Source organism: Ailuropoda melanoleuca, chromosome 6, assembly GCF_002007445.2.
Source record: "Ailuropoda melanoleuca isolate Jingjing chromosome 6, ASM200744v2, whole genome shotgun sequence".
In the NCBI taxonomy this organism is placed as follows: Eukaryota; Metazoa; Chordata; class Mammalia; order Carnivora; family Ursidae; genus Ailuropoda; species Ailuropoda melanoleuca.
The window spans coordinates 43,365,701-43,379,331 of NC_048223.1; the positions used below are offsets into that span (position 1 = coordinate 43,365,701).

General features: G+C 53.0%; 1 protein-coding gene across 1 annotated transcript in view; it reads left to right on the forward strand.

The window, feature by feature from the left end:
* The window catches only part of NINL (ninein like), a 95,562-nt gene that overhangs the window by 52,567 nt on the left and 29,364 nt on the right, over positions 1-13,631 (forward strand). Inside the window, exons 12-16 of the mRNA XM_034663560.1 lie at positions 44-124; positions 6,275-6,404; positions 9,388-9,497; positions 10,455-10,856; positions 12,796-13,624. Coding sequence (XP_034519451.1) covers positions 44-124; positions 6,275-6,404; positions 9,388-9,497; positions 10,455-10,856; positions 12,796-13,624 — 1,552 coding nt within the window. The remainder of the gene's footprint in view (positions 1-43; positions 125-6,274; positions 6,405-9,387; positions 9,498-10,454; positions 10,857-12,795; positions 13,625-13,631) is intronic.

The following is a 13,631-nucleotide window of genomic DNA, read 5'->3' on the forward strand; positions in this document are numbered from 1 at the left end:
TGAGGTCCTGTCTGTCATTTTCCTGTGTGGGTCTAACTTTTAGCTGGAGCCACAGAGCACAGAGCTCCTGGTCCAGGAGGAGCGGTTCGTGGAGGTCCTAAAGGAGTATGAACTCAAGTGCCGGGTACGTGCCCCACCCAGCCCCCTTTGCCATCCTGAACCATCACATTGCCTTTGTCTTGAACTGGGGCCATTGCTCTTATCTTTGGTGCATGGGACCTTCATGCACCCCTACCCCACACCCCCAGCCCACTTTGCAGCAAGGGTGATGGTGCTGGGGAGGGTACTAAGAGTTTGGCCTTCCAGAGACCTCCTGGTGCCAGAAGGCCACGTAGCCCTCTTCTAGCCATGCCCACTAAGAACGGGATATGGAGCCCATGAGATGGGTGGGTGGTGTAGGTCATCAGGGTCTGACTGGTTTAGACCTGGATAGTGGTGTGCAGACCTCGTACTTTGCCCTCCTGCCTAGAAGTGGCCTGTCATTCATGGCGGGCCACATTCCTGGCCTCCACATGCAGGGTAGTCCAGGATGAGTCAGCAGGAGTGTCCTTGTATGAGCAGAGCAGGTGGAGCCTACATTCTACTAATGGGGCCTCCAAGTCTCATGTTCCATAAGGAGAGGGGACCCAGCTTGCCTACGTGGGGCCCGTGCTCAGCCCCACAGGGGCGGGCCAAGGTTGCTAGACTGGCACCAGTTCTGAAGACCCCCTCAGTGTTTCCAGGCACCATGCAGGTAGCCAAACCTACCAGGGGCCATGCATTCAGTTAGAGACACCACAGAGCAGGGCATAGGTCAGTGGTGAACAACGTCAGTGGTGCCGAAACATATCTTGACCCTGTTACACTCTTAAAATGACCAGGACTCCAACAGCTAAAATATTATTGTGTGATATTAAGGGTCTATTACCAATTCACTTCTTAATGATTTCCCTCCAAATTAAAGTCAGAATTGACTTTGTTCCTGCTGCTCGTTGCTTTGGCAACACCAGAGGGTAAAGGTGAGCGCGTGCTGTTCTGGAATGTGATGTGACCTGCCGCTTCCTGCCCTGTGCTCTTTCCTCCACTCCAAACCCCGAATACCAGGGTGCCCCTCTGAAAATCCTGTGTGTGCTCAGCTGCGGCAGACTCCTCGTAAACCTACGCCTGGGCGCGCGCTGGGTTGGGGTTGGGGTCTGTCGTGATGGTTGGATTGCAGTTACGTGTCATGTTTCCTCCCTCCCTTTAAGCTTGTTGCCTTGATTTAGAGCCTGTAACTAACCATCAACTAATACCTTACTTTAGTGCACTGGATCTTTCAAACACGCATAAACCCCATCTTTCCCTCACAGGACTCTGTCACTTAAAGAGCTGTTACTCATTTCACTTCTGCTTCTTGAAATTTGACTTTCTGAAACATCAGAAATATCGTACATATTAGTGTTAGTTGATCTGTTTATTTAGAAATTGCTCTTTCCGGGGCGCCTGGGTGGCACAGCGGTTAAGCGTCTGCCTTCGGCTCAGGGCGTGATCCCGGCGTTATGGGATCGAGCCCCACGTCAGGCTCTTCCACTATGAGCCTGCTTCTTCCTCTCCCACTCCCCCTGCTTGTGTTCCCTCTCTCGCTGGCTGTCTCTATCTCTGTCAAATAAAAAAAAAAAATCTTTAAAAAAAAAAAAAAAAAAGAAAAAGAAATTGCTCTTTCCATTTTTTGACTGGTTTTCATTGTTCTAAACTTAGAGCATTAAAAAAAAACCTTTTTATTGGAAAATAATTTCTAATACGTGAAGTTACAAAAGTAAAAACAGTGACAGGGACACCTGGCTACCCTTTGCCCATATTCACCTGTAGTTTTCATCTTATTCTGTGTGCTCATTGCATACTTGCTCACTTGTGTGCTGTGTGTGGTTGTGAATACGACGTGATTTTCTGAACATCTGAGTGGGTTTGGCGTGCATCATGGGGCCACCCCACCCCTCAGCGGTCAGTGCGCGCTTTCTGAAGAACAGACTTCGTCCTCCGACCTTGCAGAGGGGTGCTGGTGTGCCAGAGTTCATTGTTTTAAGTGTTCAGGAGTTTTGCCAGCTTCTTGTTAAACTTTTGATAGCTTGAAATCTGCTATGGTGGGAGTTACTTAGAAATGTGCACAGAATGTGCCAAAGTCAGAAGTCTGGGCTTTTGTTCCTGAAGACCCAGCTCCCTGTTCTCCCTAACTGGCACACTTAGTAACTTATGCAATACCTCAACTCATGGGGCATATTTCCTTTTCATTAGTTGACCTAACGGTGTCCTTTAGAGCCTCGCCCCCTGAGATACAGGACACAGCATAGGGTTAGATGCCGGGTTTAGCTGTCATGAAACATCTGTTGTAGGCCATTCAGGCTGCTGTAACAAAAACGACACGGACTTGGGGGTTTATGGACAAGAGATTGCGTTCGCGCGGTTCTCGGTTCTCGAACCCGAGTGGTGAGTTACAGACAGAGACAGCCCTGGGGGAGCTGCCTCACAAGGTCACTTTATCTGTAGCAACAGGGAGATGGGATGGAGTAATTGAAACACAGCCAAACAAGGGAAAGCAGGCTCCTTTTACTAGGGCTTCGGATGAATAGGCAGAGGGGGATTTTCACATTACAATGAGGCTGAGGTAACTGTGGGTCACTTCTGGCACTTCTGATTCGTAGGTAGTCAGGCCTCCTCAAATGCTGCTTTTTCCTTTCAGGTAGTTTGTTAGTTTGTTTCTAAAAGGTGAGATGGACAGTTAGGCAGAAACTTCTACTAGAAATTTCCTGAGCTCCGGGGAGAGGTGGGGGGGGTCAGGCCTGCCCGGTATCTGGTGACAGCTCTTTTCCTGGGACACAGGGAAAGCTGCCTTCAACGGAGCTCCCTGGGGTCTGTCTCTCTCTCTCTCTCTCTTTAATGATCATTTGCCTTTTATTTTCTATATTTTTATAATAATTTTTATTCTGTTATGTTAGTCACCATACAGTACATCCCCGGTTTCCGATGTAAAATTCGATGATTCATTACTTGCGTATAACACCCAGTGCACCATGCAATACGTGCCCTCCTTAACACAAGGGCACTGATTCCTTCATGAGGCTCTGCCCTCATGACCTGATTACCTCCCAAAGGCCCCACCTTCAAAACCTTCACCTTGGGTGTGAGGATTTAACCTGCGAATTGGGGGTAGGGGAGGGCACATCCAGTCTAGAGCACTTTCCTACAGTTTTTGTCTCTGACATGGGTATTTTTAAACATCCTTATTTTGTGTTTTTCTGATACTTCCTTTGGGTTAGATTGAGATTGTATGTTCTCAGTGGGACAGCATAGGTGATGTTAATTTTTGATCACCTGGTCAAGGTGTTGCCTGACTTCCCCACTGTGTAATTACTGTTGTTTCTCCCATGCAAACGAACTAGCAGTCAGTGGGGAGACACATAAAGACCACAGAAACACCTGCTCTTCATCAGAATTTTCCCTGGATTCAGTGTCCATTTCAGTCTTTTTCATGATGGTTGCCAAATGATGATTTCCCAAGCCAGCACCCACTCCACACCTATCCGTTGACCCTTGGAATTCTCCCATGAGCCAGAGGAGTCCTGCTTCTCTGCTCCGTTTGCTACCAGAGCGTCACTGACTTTGGGCTGATGGTGTTTTTACAGTCAGTCTCCAGAGGTGGAGACAACCTTCAGCCTTCCCTGCGGGGCATCACCCAGCCTTCCCACAGCTACTGCTCGGCGTTTCCCTGTACCTTGTGACCAGGATATTAGCAAGGAAACCATGCTTTCCCTAATTGCCAGGTCCTCTTCCTTCTTAACTACCATTTTAGCTTTTTGTCATTTCCTTCAGTTCTCGGTCTCCATTTTCTTGGTGAGGCTGCCTTTGGTTAAAGGGGAGTGTAAAATGTTAATCAGAGTTCTCTGTGGTTTCATGTTTCTGCTGTTGCCTTGGGTGGACACTCGAATGGAGGAGCATGTCCTTGGTCAGAAACCCCAAATGCAGATTTTCCCTTTCTGCATTTCCACACTGTTACCGATGGAATGCTTGTGTATCCCCAGATTCATATATTGAAGCCTGTTCCTGCAATGTGACGGCTTTAGGAGGTGGTAGGCCTTTGGGAGGTGATTAGGTCATGGAGGGCTTTATGTAAGGGATCCCAGAGAGCTCCCCCGTCTGTTCCACCATGGATGGACATGGAAATAGCAGCCCAGATGGACTGAGACACACACCAACCCCTGACTGATGTCCCCACCATTGCCTGTCCCTGGGTGGTTCATCCTCCGTGTGTGTGTGCGCGTGTGTGTGTGTGTGTGTGCGCGCTTACTCCTGCCTAGCTTGTAGCCTCAGCCAGCCTGCTGGCACCCCCTTCCTCTCCGATGCGCTGTTGAAGTCCCGCCCTCCCCTCAAACCACTAGTACTGCAGGATTACAGCAATGGACTTGTTGCCTTTCCTGGCTGGTGCAGTAGCACCTTTGGCACGCATAGGCACCCCAAGTAAGTGTGAGTTCCTGTGGAAATAGACAGGCGCCTGGCTCCGCAGCCCCACCAGACACCCCCTGAGTAGAGCTGGGGCCCAGGAAGGTGCATGTCACCCTCATCAGTTAGAACTGGCTATGCTTCCTGCTGTGTCCTCAGAGCAGAGAAGTCTATGCCCAGCATAGCACCTAAGAGAACCTGCTTTCTGGCACTGCTGAATTTGTGGGATATTTTAAGTTTTCTCATAGGCACATTAAAAAATGTAAAAAGGAATAGGTGACATCAATTTTAATAACATTTTATTTAATTCAATATATCTGCAATGTTACCATTATATCCTTTTTTTTTGGAATCCAGTCTTTGAAATTCGGTGTAGATTTTAGGCTACAGCACACCTCCATTCAGACTCACTGCCCCTGAGATGCTCAGTGGCCTATGCGGTGAGTGCTGCCTTCTTAGACATCCCAGGGCTAGAGCAGCAGTGACCACAGGCTGTGTCAGGAACCAGGGGGTGCACGCTCTGCTCTACACACTTGTCACGAAGCTCTAACTTACCGCCCTGTCCTTCCCCCCACCCCACAGAACTGCTTCCTCCATGGGGAAACTTGTGTTTTTGTCTAGGAGATTCTGAACGAGGTACAGTGACCCTGTGTGAATCTGTGCTTCTTGTAAGAGCTGTGCAGAGCCTGTCCCTTCTCCCACTGCCTAGAGCTGCCAATGAGAGGCTCCTTCTCCAGGGGAGATGCAGTCACAGGCCAGGCACTGGCCTTTAGGAGCAGTTTTGGGAAGATGAGGTTTATTCAATGAGAGCTGCCAGGAGAGGAAACTCAAATAGGATTAAAAAACCAGAGAGGGATGTGGGGCCTTGTGAATGTGCCAGGGGCTGGGCCGCAAGTCCTCTCCTTGTGGCCTTGGCTGGCTTGGGCTTCGCCCAGAGGGAATATCCCAAAAGGAGAAGCTGGCTAAAAGCTGCACCCTTGGAAGAGGGGGTATCACTTCTGCCATCCTGCAGGTTGGGGCAGTCACAGGCCTGCTGGGGTTCCAGGGAAGGAGGACATAGACCCGGAGTCATGAGTGGACATGGCAACACACACAGCTGTGGTGTGTTAGCTGTGGGACCCTCTGAGAAAGTGGTTATAAACTCTACCCTTTCTAGCCATTTAAACATCAGGTGAACAGGTGTGCTTGTGGAGATGTGTTTCTTTCACGTGTGGACAGAATTACGCTGGTTGCAAATGAGACCCTTCCTCTGAAGCTTTCATGACCCCCAGGTCTCCCCACTTCCCCCAGTGTGTGTGCTCACCCAAACACCATCCTTTCTGTTTGGTGTGATCACCCTTGTGCTGTGGCCTTTGGTCCGAAGCACCTGGTGTCCTCTTGTCTCAGTAGCTGTAGAAAGAACCCTTTGCAGATTCAACAGCAGAAGAGGAAAGAATCCCAGGACGCGTCCTGGGACATCGGTGCCTCACACCCACGTCACAACATCACTGCTCTTAAAGCACCTGGAGTTTCAGCTGTTGATGGTTCTCTGTATTTTCTACATTTCTGCTCTGTTTCCTCTCCACTCTTTTTTTCTGAGCCCCTTCTGTATATTGAGTACTCGAAAGTGGTGCAGGGTGCTAGAAAGTTGAGAAGTGGGCCCTGCTTTTGTTTGGCTCACCTGTCCTTAGGAAACGGGAATGCAGTTTTAAGTGCCGTGTGCTGGAAGTCAGGGCCTGTCACCTGACTGCTCCCTTGGTGGCCTGGCTACACACTGCTCTTCTCCTCACCACTCTTCAGGCAGCCGCACAGGCTGCAAGGGATGTCTGGCTGTACCCCACAGGACCTGCAGGACCGCAACGATGAGCTGCAGGCTTCACTGGAAGGCCTATGGGCACGACTGCCCCCAAGTTGGCATGGCCGGCCACATGCACAGCCAGAGGAACCACTGCTCCCTGGGCACAGGCCAGCAGGTAGGAGCCCAGTCTTGGGAGGTGACAGGTTGTGTGCTCCTGCTGTGGGAGAGCAGAGGCTGGTGGCACTGGGTGTCTATCTTCCCCCACTGCATGAGCTTCCCCCTGGTCCGGAGGGACTCTGTAGGAGGGGGCGGCCAGCTGCCCAGCATATCAGGCTTCCAAGGGATCACATGCCCTTCAGACTGGCACATGTGGGAGAAGGACCTGTAACCCAAGGCCAGGAACAATACCCAGAGCCCCAAAGGAGGTAGAGGAGGGGAAGGGTTCACCATTTGGGTTGAATGGTGAAGGTTACGATGACCTGGTCGTGACCTCAAGACAGGCATGTCCTAGTGGGCCTCTTGGGTCGTGGGGAGGATCCAGAGAGATGCCCTAGGGTGAGCGTTCAGCTTGGGTCGGACATAGTCATCTAGGGAGGGAGGAGGGGTAGGCTGGGAGTGAGCAGGTGGTGGTGGTCTCCCAGCTCCGCTCAGAGCATGATGTCTGGTCTTGGGTCTGTGACAGCTCTCAGAGAGGGAAGGTGAATGTGTAAAATGTGTCAGGGATCCTGGTAACTCACAGAGGCCTCATGTGGACTCCAGCAGACAGGGCTGATGTTTACTCCCTGGCTGGTGTGGAAAGGGCCAAGGTGGGCTGCAGCCGTGGCACCTGGAAGGACCAGCTCCACCGCCTGTGCATGGCACTGATGCTCAGGGAGTTACTTCACAAAGACCAGCACTTCATCCTCCGTAACTCTTCAGCCCATGAGGTTTGGGGCAAGCTCCAAGCACCAAGACACCCAGTGCCCTGTATTTAAGCGTTAGTGGCTCCTCCTAGAGACCAGAATTGGGGGGCGGGGTTCAGATGCCACAGCTGTCCTTCAGGTTTCCATGGTCCTTCTGGAGGACAGGGTGGGTTTGGCTGATTGCCACCTTTCCTGGCAGTTGCATGGTGTGGGCACTATACAAATTCACATGTTGCATGTGGTTCCATGTGCACCGCTGCTGGTGGGGGGTCCTGTGGGGACCACCAGGACTGCCCTGCCCCCAGCCACCTGGCTGCTTCCACTGACCGTGTACCACGGCAGAGTCAGCCCCTCAGAGAGCGTCTTGTTCTCATCTGCAACCCTGAGAGCACTCAGAGCTCCCATATTGTCCTAAAACTGTTTACTTAATAAAACAGGGAAAAAGGGGCACCTGGGTGGCTCAGTTGGTTAAAACTTGATTTCAGCTCAGGTCATGATCTCAGGGTCATGAGATCGAGCCCTGCATTGGGCTCTGATCTCAGCGTGGAGTCTGCTTGAGATTCTTTCCCTCTTCCTCCACCCCTCCCCCTGTACATAGTGTCTCTCTCTCTCTCAAAGAAAATAAATAAAATCTTTAGAAAAAACAGAATAAAGTTTGTACCTAAGAGAGCCAAGATGGGAGCCAAGTGGGGCTTTCTGTGCACTGGGTCCAGCTTGTTCAGTCCCTTAAGGGGACCCCCTCATAGCGCTTTCTTTAGTGGAGTCTGATGACTTCCTAGACCTCCAGCCCTGCCTGCACTCAGCTGGGAGGTGCTGGGGCCCGGCCAGCACACTGGACGGCACCACATCCCCAGATAGTGTTACACATGGCCCAGTGCGCAGCCTGGCCACAGGGAAGGGGGGGATGATTGCTACCTCCCTTTGTCCCTGGAGGAGTGTGGGATGCACAGAGCATGGGATCCTTGTCAAGAGCTACCAACCGTGACCCAGGGAGCAGCAGAGCTAGGGACCTGTACCTTGGGTGGCCCTTGTCCAGAACACCTTGGACTGTGGCACCAGAAGGCAGCCCCAGCCCCTGTGTCATCACTGATCCCCCCACCAGGGCCCTTTCTCTTCCCTTTTGCCCCCCGCCGCCCTCCATCTGAACACAGAAGTTCCGTCAGCCCCTTCAAAGGAGGAGGAGTCTACTGCCACAGGGGGGTGTTGGTGGAAGGGCTGTGTGGGTCATGGAGGCCGTGCCATCAGTGCTTCCAGCTGGAGCCGCTCCTGCCAGGTGCCGTTCACCTGGGCCTACTCGGCCAGAACCAGGTGGCAGCTCTGGTTTACAGGGCAGGGGCTGCTTGCTTTCCCAAGGTGCTTATCCTGACTTCTTTCAGCCCCATGGCCCTCACTCTGTCATTTTTTTCATGGCAAATTGTTAAGGGGGTGTCACCTCCCTTCACTTTCCCAGCCCCAGACCAGCACAAAACCCAAACAGTGGTGCAAACTCACGTTGTGAGTCAGCCCTTTGGCATGTTGCTCAGTAGCACCAGGAACGCCTGGTGGCCCAGCGGTGCTTGTGGTTCCACAGGAGCCTCACAGTGAGCTGCAAGGACGTCTGACATTGTCAGTGAGGAGAATCCTCTGGAACGAGGGGTCACTCATGCCTTCTTTCCTGGATCTGTCAGAACTTTGGCTCCATGAGCATTTACTATGCCTAACATACTTGTTTAGAACCCATGTTATTATCATGTCACAGTAAGTAACATAAAGCTTCCACAAAAAGGGCAGAGCTAGAATAAAAAGCCTGAAGAAATAAGGCTCAGAGTGCCTCGTCATAAAGCACTGACTGTGTGCCTCAGGTCACACTCGTGTCTCGGTCTTCCTAGTTCCTCTGTGTGCCTGGCATCATTGTGGAACAGAATTCAGTAAGCGTACCACGTACAGCATCTTTCAGGGAATCCGAGGGCCTGACAGATCTTACAGGGAGTCTCCTGGTTATGTCTGAGTAACGTGTCTTCTGGCAAAGACTCGGAATGCTGATTTCTAAAGAGCTCCTACCTTGAGAGCTCAGCATAGTAGATTGCTTGTGGAAACCCATGAGGGTCGGCTCTCTCTGCCAGCACCGTATTCCTCTTGCAGAAAGGGCCCATGGAGGGTTGTGCGTGGTCAGGGGCATGGTGGAAGAAGACTGCCGGCCAAATGTTGGATCGGAGGGCTGGGAATGGCCCACGGCATCCTCGGCAGGACATAAATGGGATGTCTCCTTGTTTGCAGGCATCATCTCATTTGTTGGTGATTCCATTCCTGTGAGTTTAGAAACGGAGATAATGTTGGAGCAGGTGAAGGAACACTGCCAAGACCTCAAGATCCAGCTGGAGACCAAGGTCAGGGGGAGTGACGGTGGCCGCAGGGACACAGAGGAGCTTCCTGCCGCACGCTGGAAAACTTCCCTTGGCTATGCATGTTTCCCCATGCATGTGTGCGCCCTAGATCCTGCACCCCTTAGGAAGACCGCTCAGGGGGACAGGAGATTGTGGGGAAATGTAAATAAAATGAACATTCTGCCTCACACCTTCTTTGGAAGGAGGCAGGAGATAGGAATGACCAGTAAAGGGAGGGAAAAGGTTATGTGTACCCAAGTGTCACGGGGGTCACACTGAGGCCAGACCTCCCTGCCCATTCTACCGTCAGGGAATCATAGCTCCCATCTGTGTTCTAAACTGATGCGACCCTGGGATTGCCCTTTGTGGGGTACTCCGTGGCCTTGTGGCCAGGACCCTGTCTTAGATGAACTTGTCTTCTGCTCCATTAGCAGGTCGTGGTGGGGTTTTGTTAGGGGGCATGTCCACAATTTGTTTCCACTATTTGTTATCAGGCATAAGAGTAGCAGCAAGGTGGGATTGCCTGTCCTGTGCTTGTGCCTCTGGGCTCCCTGGAGGCATTAGCTGGAAACTCCTACAGTGGCCATGCCCTGGGGGCCGGAGGATGTTCAGAGCCACCCACTAGTCTCGTGAAGGCCACCATCTGCCCTCCGGATGGCCTGGGCAGGTGCCTGGCCCAGCGTGATCCCAGCCTTCGTTCGCCACTGCTGGACCTGCCTCCTGGGGCCATTGTGAAGGTTATGGGAGACGACAGAAGCCTGAGGCCTCACCGTGCCCTGGGAGAGGCTCCACTGTCCTTAGCGCTGCTCTCTCCTTTCACAGGCCTGTGCACTTCTTTGGGTCTGGGCCACCATTCTTTGGGTGTCGTGCCTAGAAATGTGGTATTTCTGTGTTGTGTTGTCCAGTAAGTCGTTTTCAGGACATTCTGATCAACACTGCTGGTCACGTTTCTCTTTTCAGGTAAATTCCTACGAAAGGGAAATGGAGGTGATGAGAAGGGACTTCACAAAGGAGAGGGAGGAGATGCAGCAGGCCTTTAGGCTTGAGGTCCATGTGCTGGAGGGCCAGAGGGCTGACCTGGAGCTGCCGCTCGGGAAGTCTCAGGAGCTCATCCGAGGTCTGCAGGACCAGCTCCGGCAGGTGGCCCATGGCACTCCGCCGGAGAGGGCGGGGTTGGGGCAGTGCTGCGTGCAGGCACTGTCAGGCCCGGCCGAGCGGCTGGCCCACGAGCAGGACCCGCCGGAGCAGGAGCGGCACCAGAGGCATCGGAGCGAGCTGCAGCGAGTCAGGTCAGGGGCTGCATCCTTTCAGGATCTTCGTCTAGGGGTTCTTGCCAAGAGCCCAGATTTGAAATTGCATCAGGCAAACTGCTCAGAATCATAGTGCTTGCTAACGGGGTACTCTTTCTCGGGGCAGGTAGGTGACCATTGAAGGAACGGGTCAGGGGCACCTGGGTGGCTCGGTGAAGTGTTAGACTCTTGGTGTGGCTCAGGTCATGACCTCAGGCACGCGGGATTGAGCCCCGCATCAGGGTCCATGCTCAGTGCTATCTGCTTGAGAATTCTGTCTTTTTCATTTCCCCTCCCCATGCTCACTCCCTTCCCCCCCTAAATAATAGATAAATAAAATCTTTTTTAAAAAAAAGAAAGAACAGGTCATCAGGTAAGGATTGTCCCTTCGTATTAAAAATATGTGTTAACTAGAGCCTAGGAGTTTAAATTCCTTGTAGAATTTTGCCTCACACTTGCAAAGGGCAGTATGTTCTTCCTTGAATATCTCATTCTAATTTTCTAGGACAGGGTATTACAGCACATGAGCAGATGGATAAAAGGTCTAAAACCCCTGAAACAATGGGAAAGACAAGTAATTTGGGTTGGTGGGATTCTTGGAAAGGCCAAAAGGTATGACAAAGGAGTGGAAAGCTGGGATATGGCGTTTTGTGTCCAACAGTGTCATAGTTACATGAGAAATACCATGTGTCCATTCCTTATCGAGTGGGTCTGACTTGGCAGAGTGAATGACTAGTTATTTTAGCCATGGTGCTGGTCAGTCAGCCTCTCTGTGTCCTGTGGGGAGTCTTGGACCCACCCAGCTCAGGAGGGGATGACCACACCCAGCATATGTTGACCCAGGGCTGAGTGGGTGGCTCACAGTGGAGGGGCCCACTGCACTGTGCTCCTCATAGAGGGGCTGTGTAGGGCTTGGTGGGGTTCAGCGTGGGAGCTAAGTGCATGTGGCCTCAGTTACCCCCTGATGGCAGGATGTCGACAACCTTTATGTAGGGACCATGCACTCCAACTTGGGTGGGGTGCGCTCTCCCTTTTGGCTCAATGACTGGAGGTAGCCTGAGTACACAGGGTGTGCTGTGAATGAACTAGACTGCCCCCCAAGTCTGTGGGTGCGCCTTCCTCCCTGTACTCCAGGTGACACCAGTGGAGGGGCCCTGGGCCCTCGGGAGCTGACAGGAACTGTCACTGTCCTGCAGGATGATAAAAGTCACTTTTAAGTCTTGAGCTTTAAGTTATTTTCTCTTAAACTCCGGAGCTGTGTGTTGAGGGACTTGACCCAAGTCCCTGTAGACCCCTCTGGCAGCAGATGGGCCGGTGCAGGGCAGCCCCTTCCACCAGCCTGTGCCATTCATCTGGGGGGCCTGCTTGCTGCTCACAGTCCCTCCTCAGTCTGGAGCTAGAGCCATATCTGGCCACGTGTCCTGTTCTCAGGCAGGTGCCAGCCAGGAACAGAGAACGTGTCCTTAGTGCCCTCACCTCGGCTGGGACTGCATTCTCCCAGGGTGTGAAGGCCTGGTGCCCAGCAACTTACTGAATCTTCAAGGGTAGCTTTAACTGTGGGTGAGATTCACACATCTCACTAAAGTTTTAGACCAGCACTGTCTTTAGTACTTCCTGTGATGGGGTACACGTCCTGTGTCTTCTGTGTCCATGATGGCAGCCACCAGCCACATGCCCTGGACATGTGACCTGCGTGACTCCGGTACGGAATTTTTATCCTGTTTAGTTACAGTCAACTTATACTTAACAGTCATACGTGTGAACGGTTTCGTGTCAGCTTCTGTATATCGAACCCAGCCCCACTGAGGGCAGATGCTCCGACAGACCCGCTGCAGAGGGTCCCGGGCACGGATGGAGCGCTGGCATGCACGGGGGTTGGGAGGACAGAGCAGGCCAGGCAGAGGATGTCCATGGTCGGGACAAGAGGAGCCCGTGAGGAGGCCTTTCCAACCTGGGGTCGGACTGGGCCTGGAGCTGTGTCCACAGCGCTGTGATGTGCTCTGTGTCTGTAGGAAAGAGGCCGAAATTGTGCTGAACTACGAGCGCTCAAGGATGGAAGCCCGCAGGCTGCCCACTGTAAGCGCTTAGCGCTGCGGCCTCAACAGAAGGAAGAGCTGCTGCGGAGACCCCCGCTGCAAGCCCACAAGGTGACAGAGCAGCATGACCAGGAGAAGGAGCGGAGGGAGGGTAGGGGGAAGGGGATGCCCCTGCACTGGGGAAGTCAGCAGCCGAAGCTGCAGGAGCTGGTAGGCAAGGAACAGGCAGAGTTCTGGAAGTCCCCTGCCCTGGAGGAGGAGAGGCTGGAGCTCGCCTGTAGGAAGCAAGTGGGAAGGCTTGTAGGGGAAACAGACATGTTGTGGGCCTGTTTGAGGGACAGGCCGGCAGTGGCAGATCGTGAGCAGGGGGGTTCAGGGGGCCCCATGCCCCTGTGTGCAGGCAGGAGGGAACAGCCACTGGTCTGGCTGGAACATGGTGATGGGCGTGGCTGTGGGCAAGCCAGGTGCAGGGATGTGCCAGGCCGGCACCTGTGCCGTGTGGGTGCCAGGCAGAGCCCAACCCCAGCCCCTTCCCTGGCCCGCAGAGGGCTCTTGGAGAGCCTCGGCCTCAGAGAGGATGGTCAGCGTGTGCTTGCTGCCGAAGAGGTGGCTTCTGCTCCCCCCGAGAGGTGGGCACAGGTGCACCCACATAGGACGGACAGGAGAGCAGTTCTGGAGGAGCCAGCGCCTCCTGCCAGTGGCTCAGCTGGTCTGAGCCAGACTGAAGCCCAGGAGCTGCTCTGGGGACCAGAAGGAGATGTCTCACCAGCTCAGCCCCGACATTGGGCAGAGGAGAGACTGAGAGGTAGCTG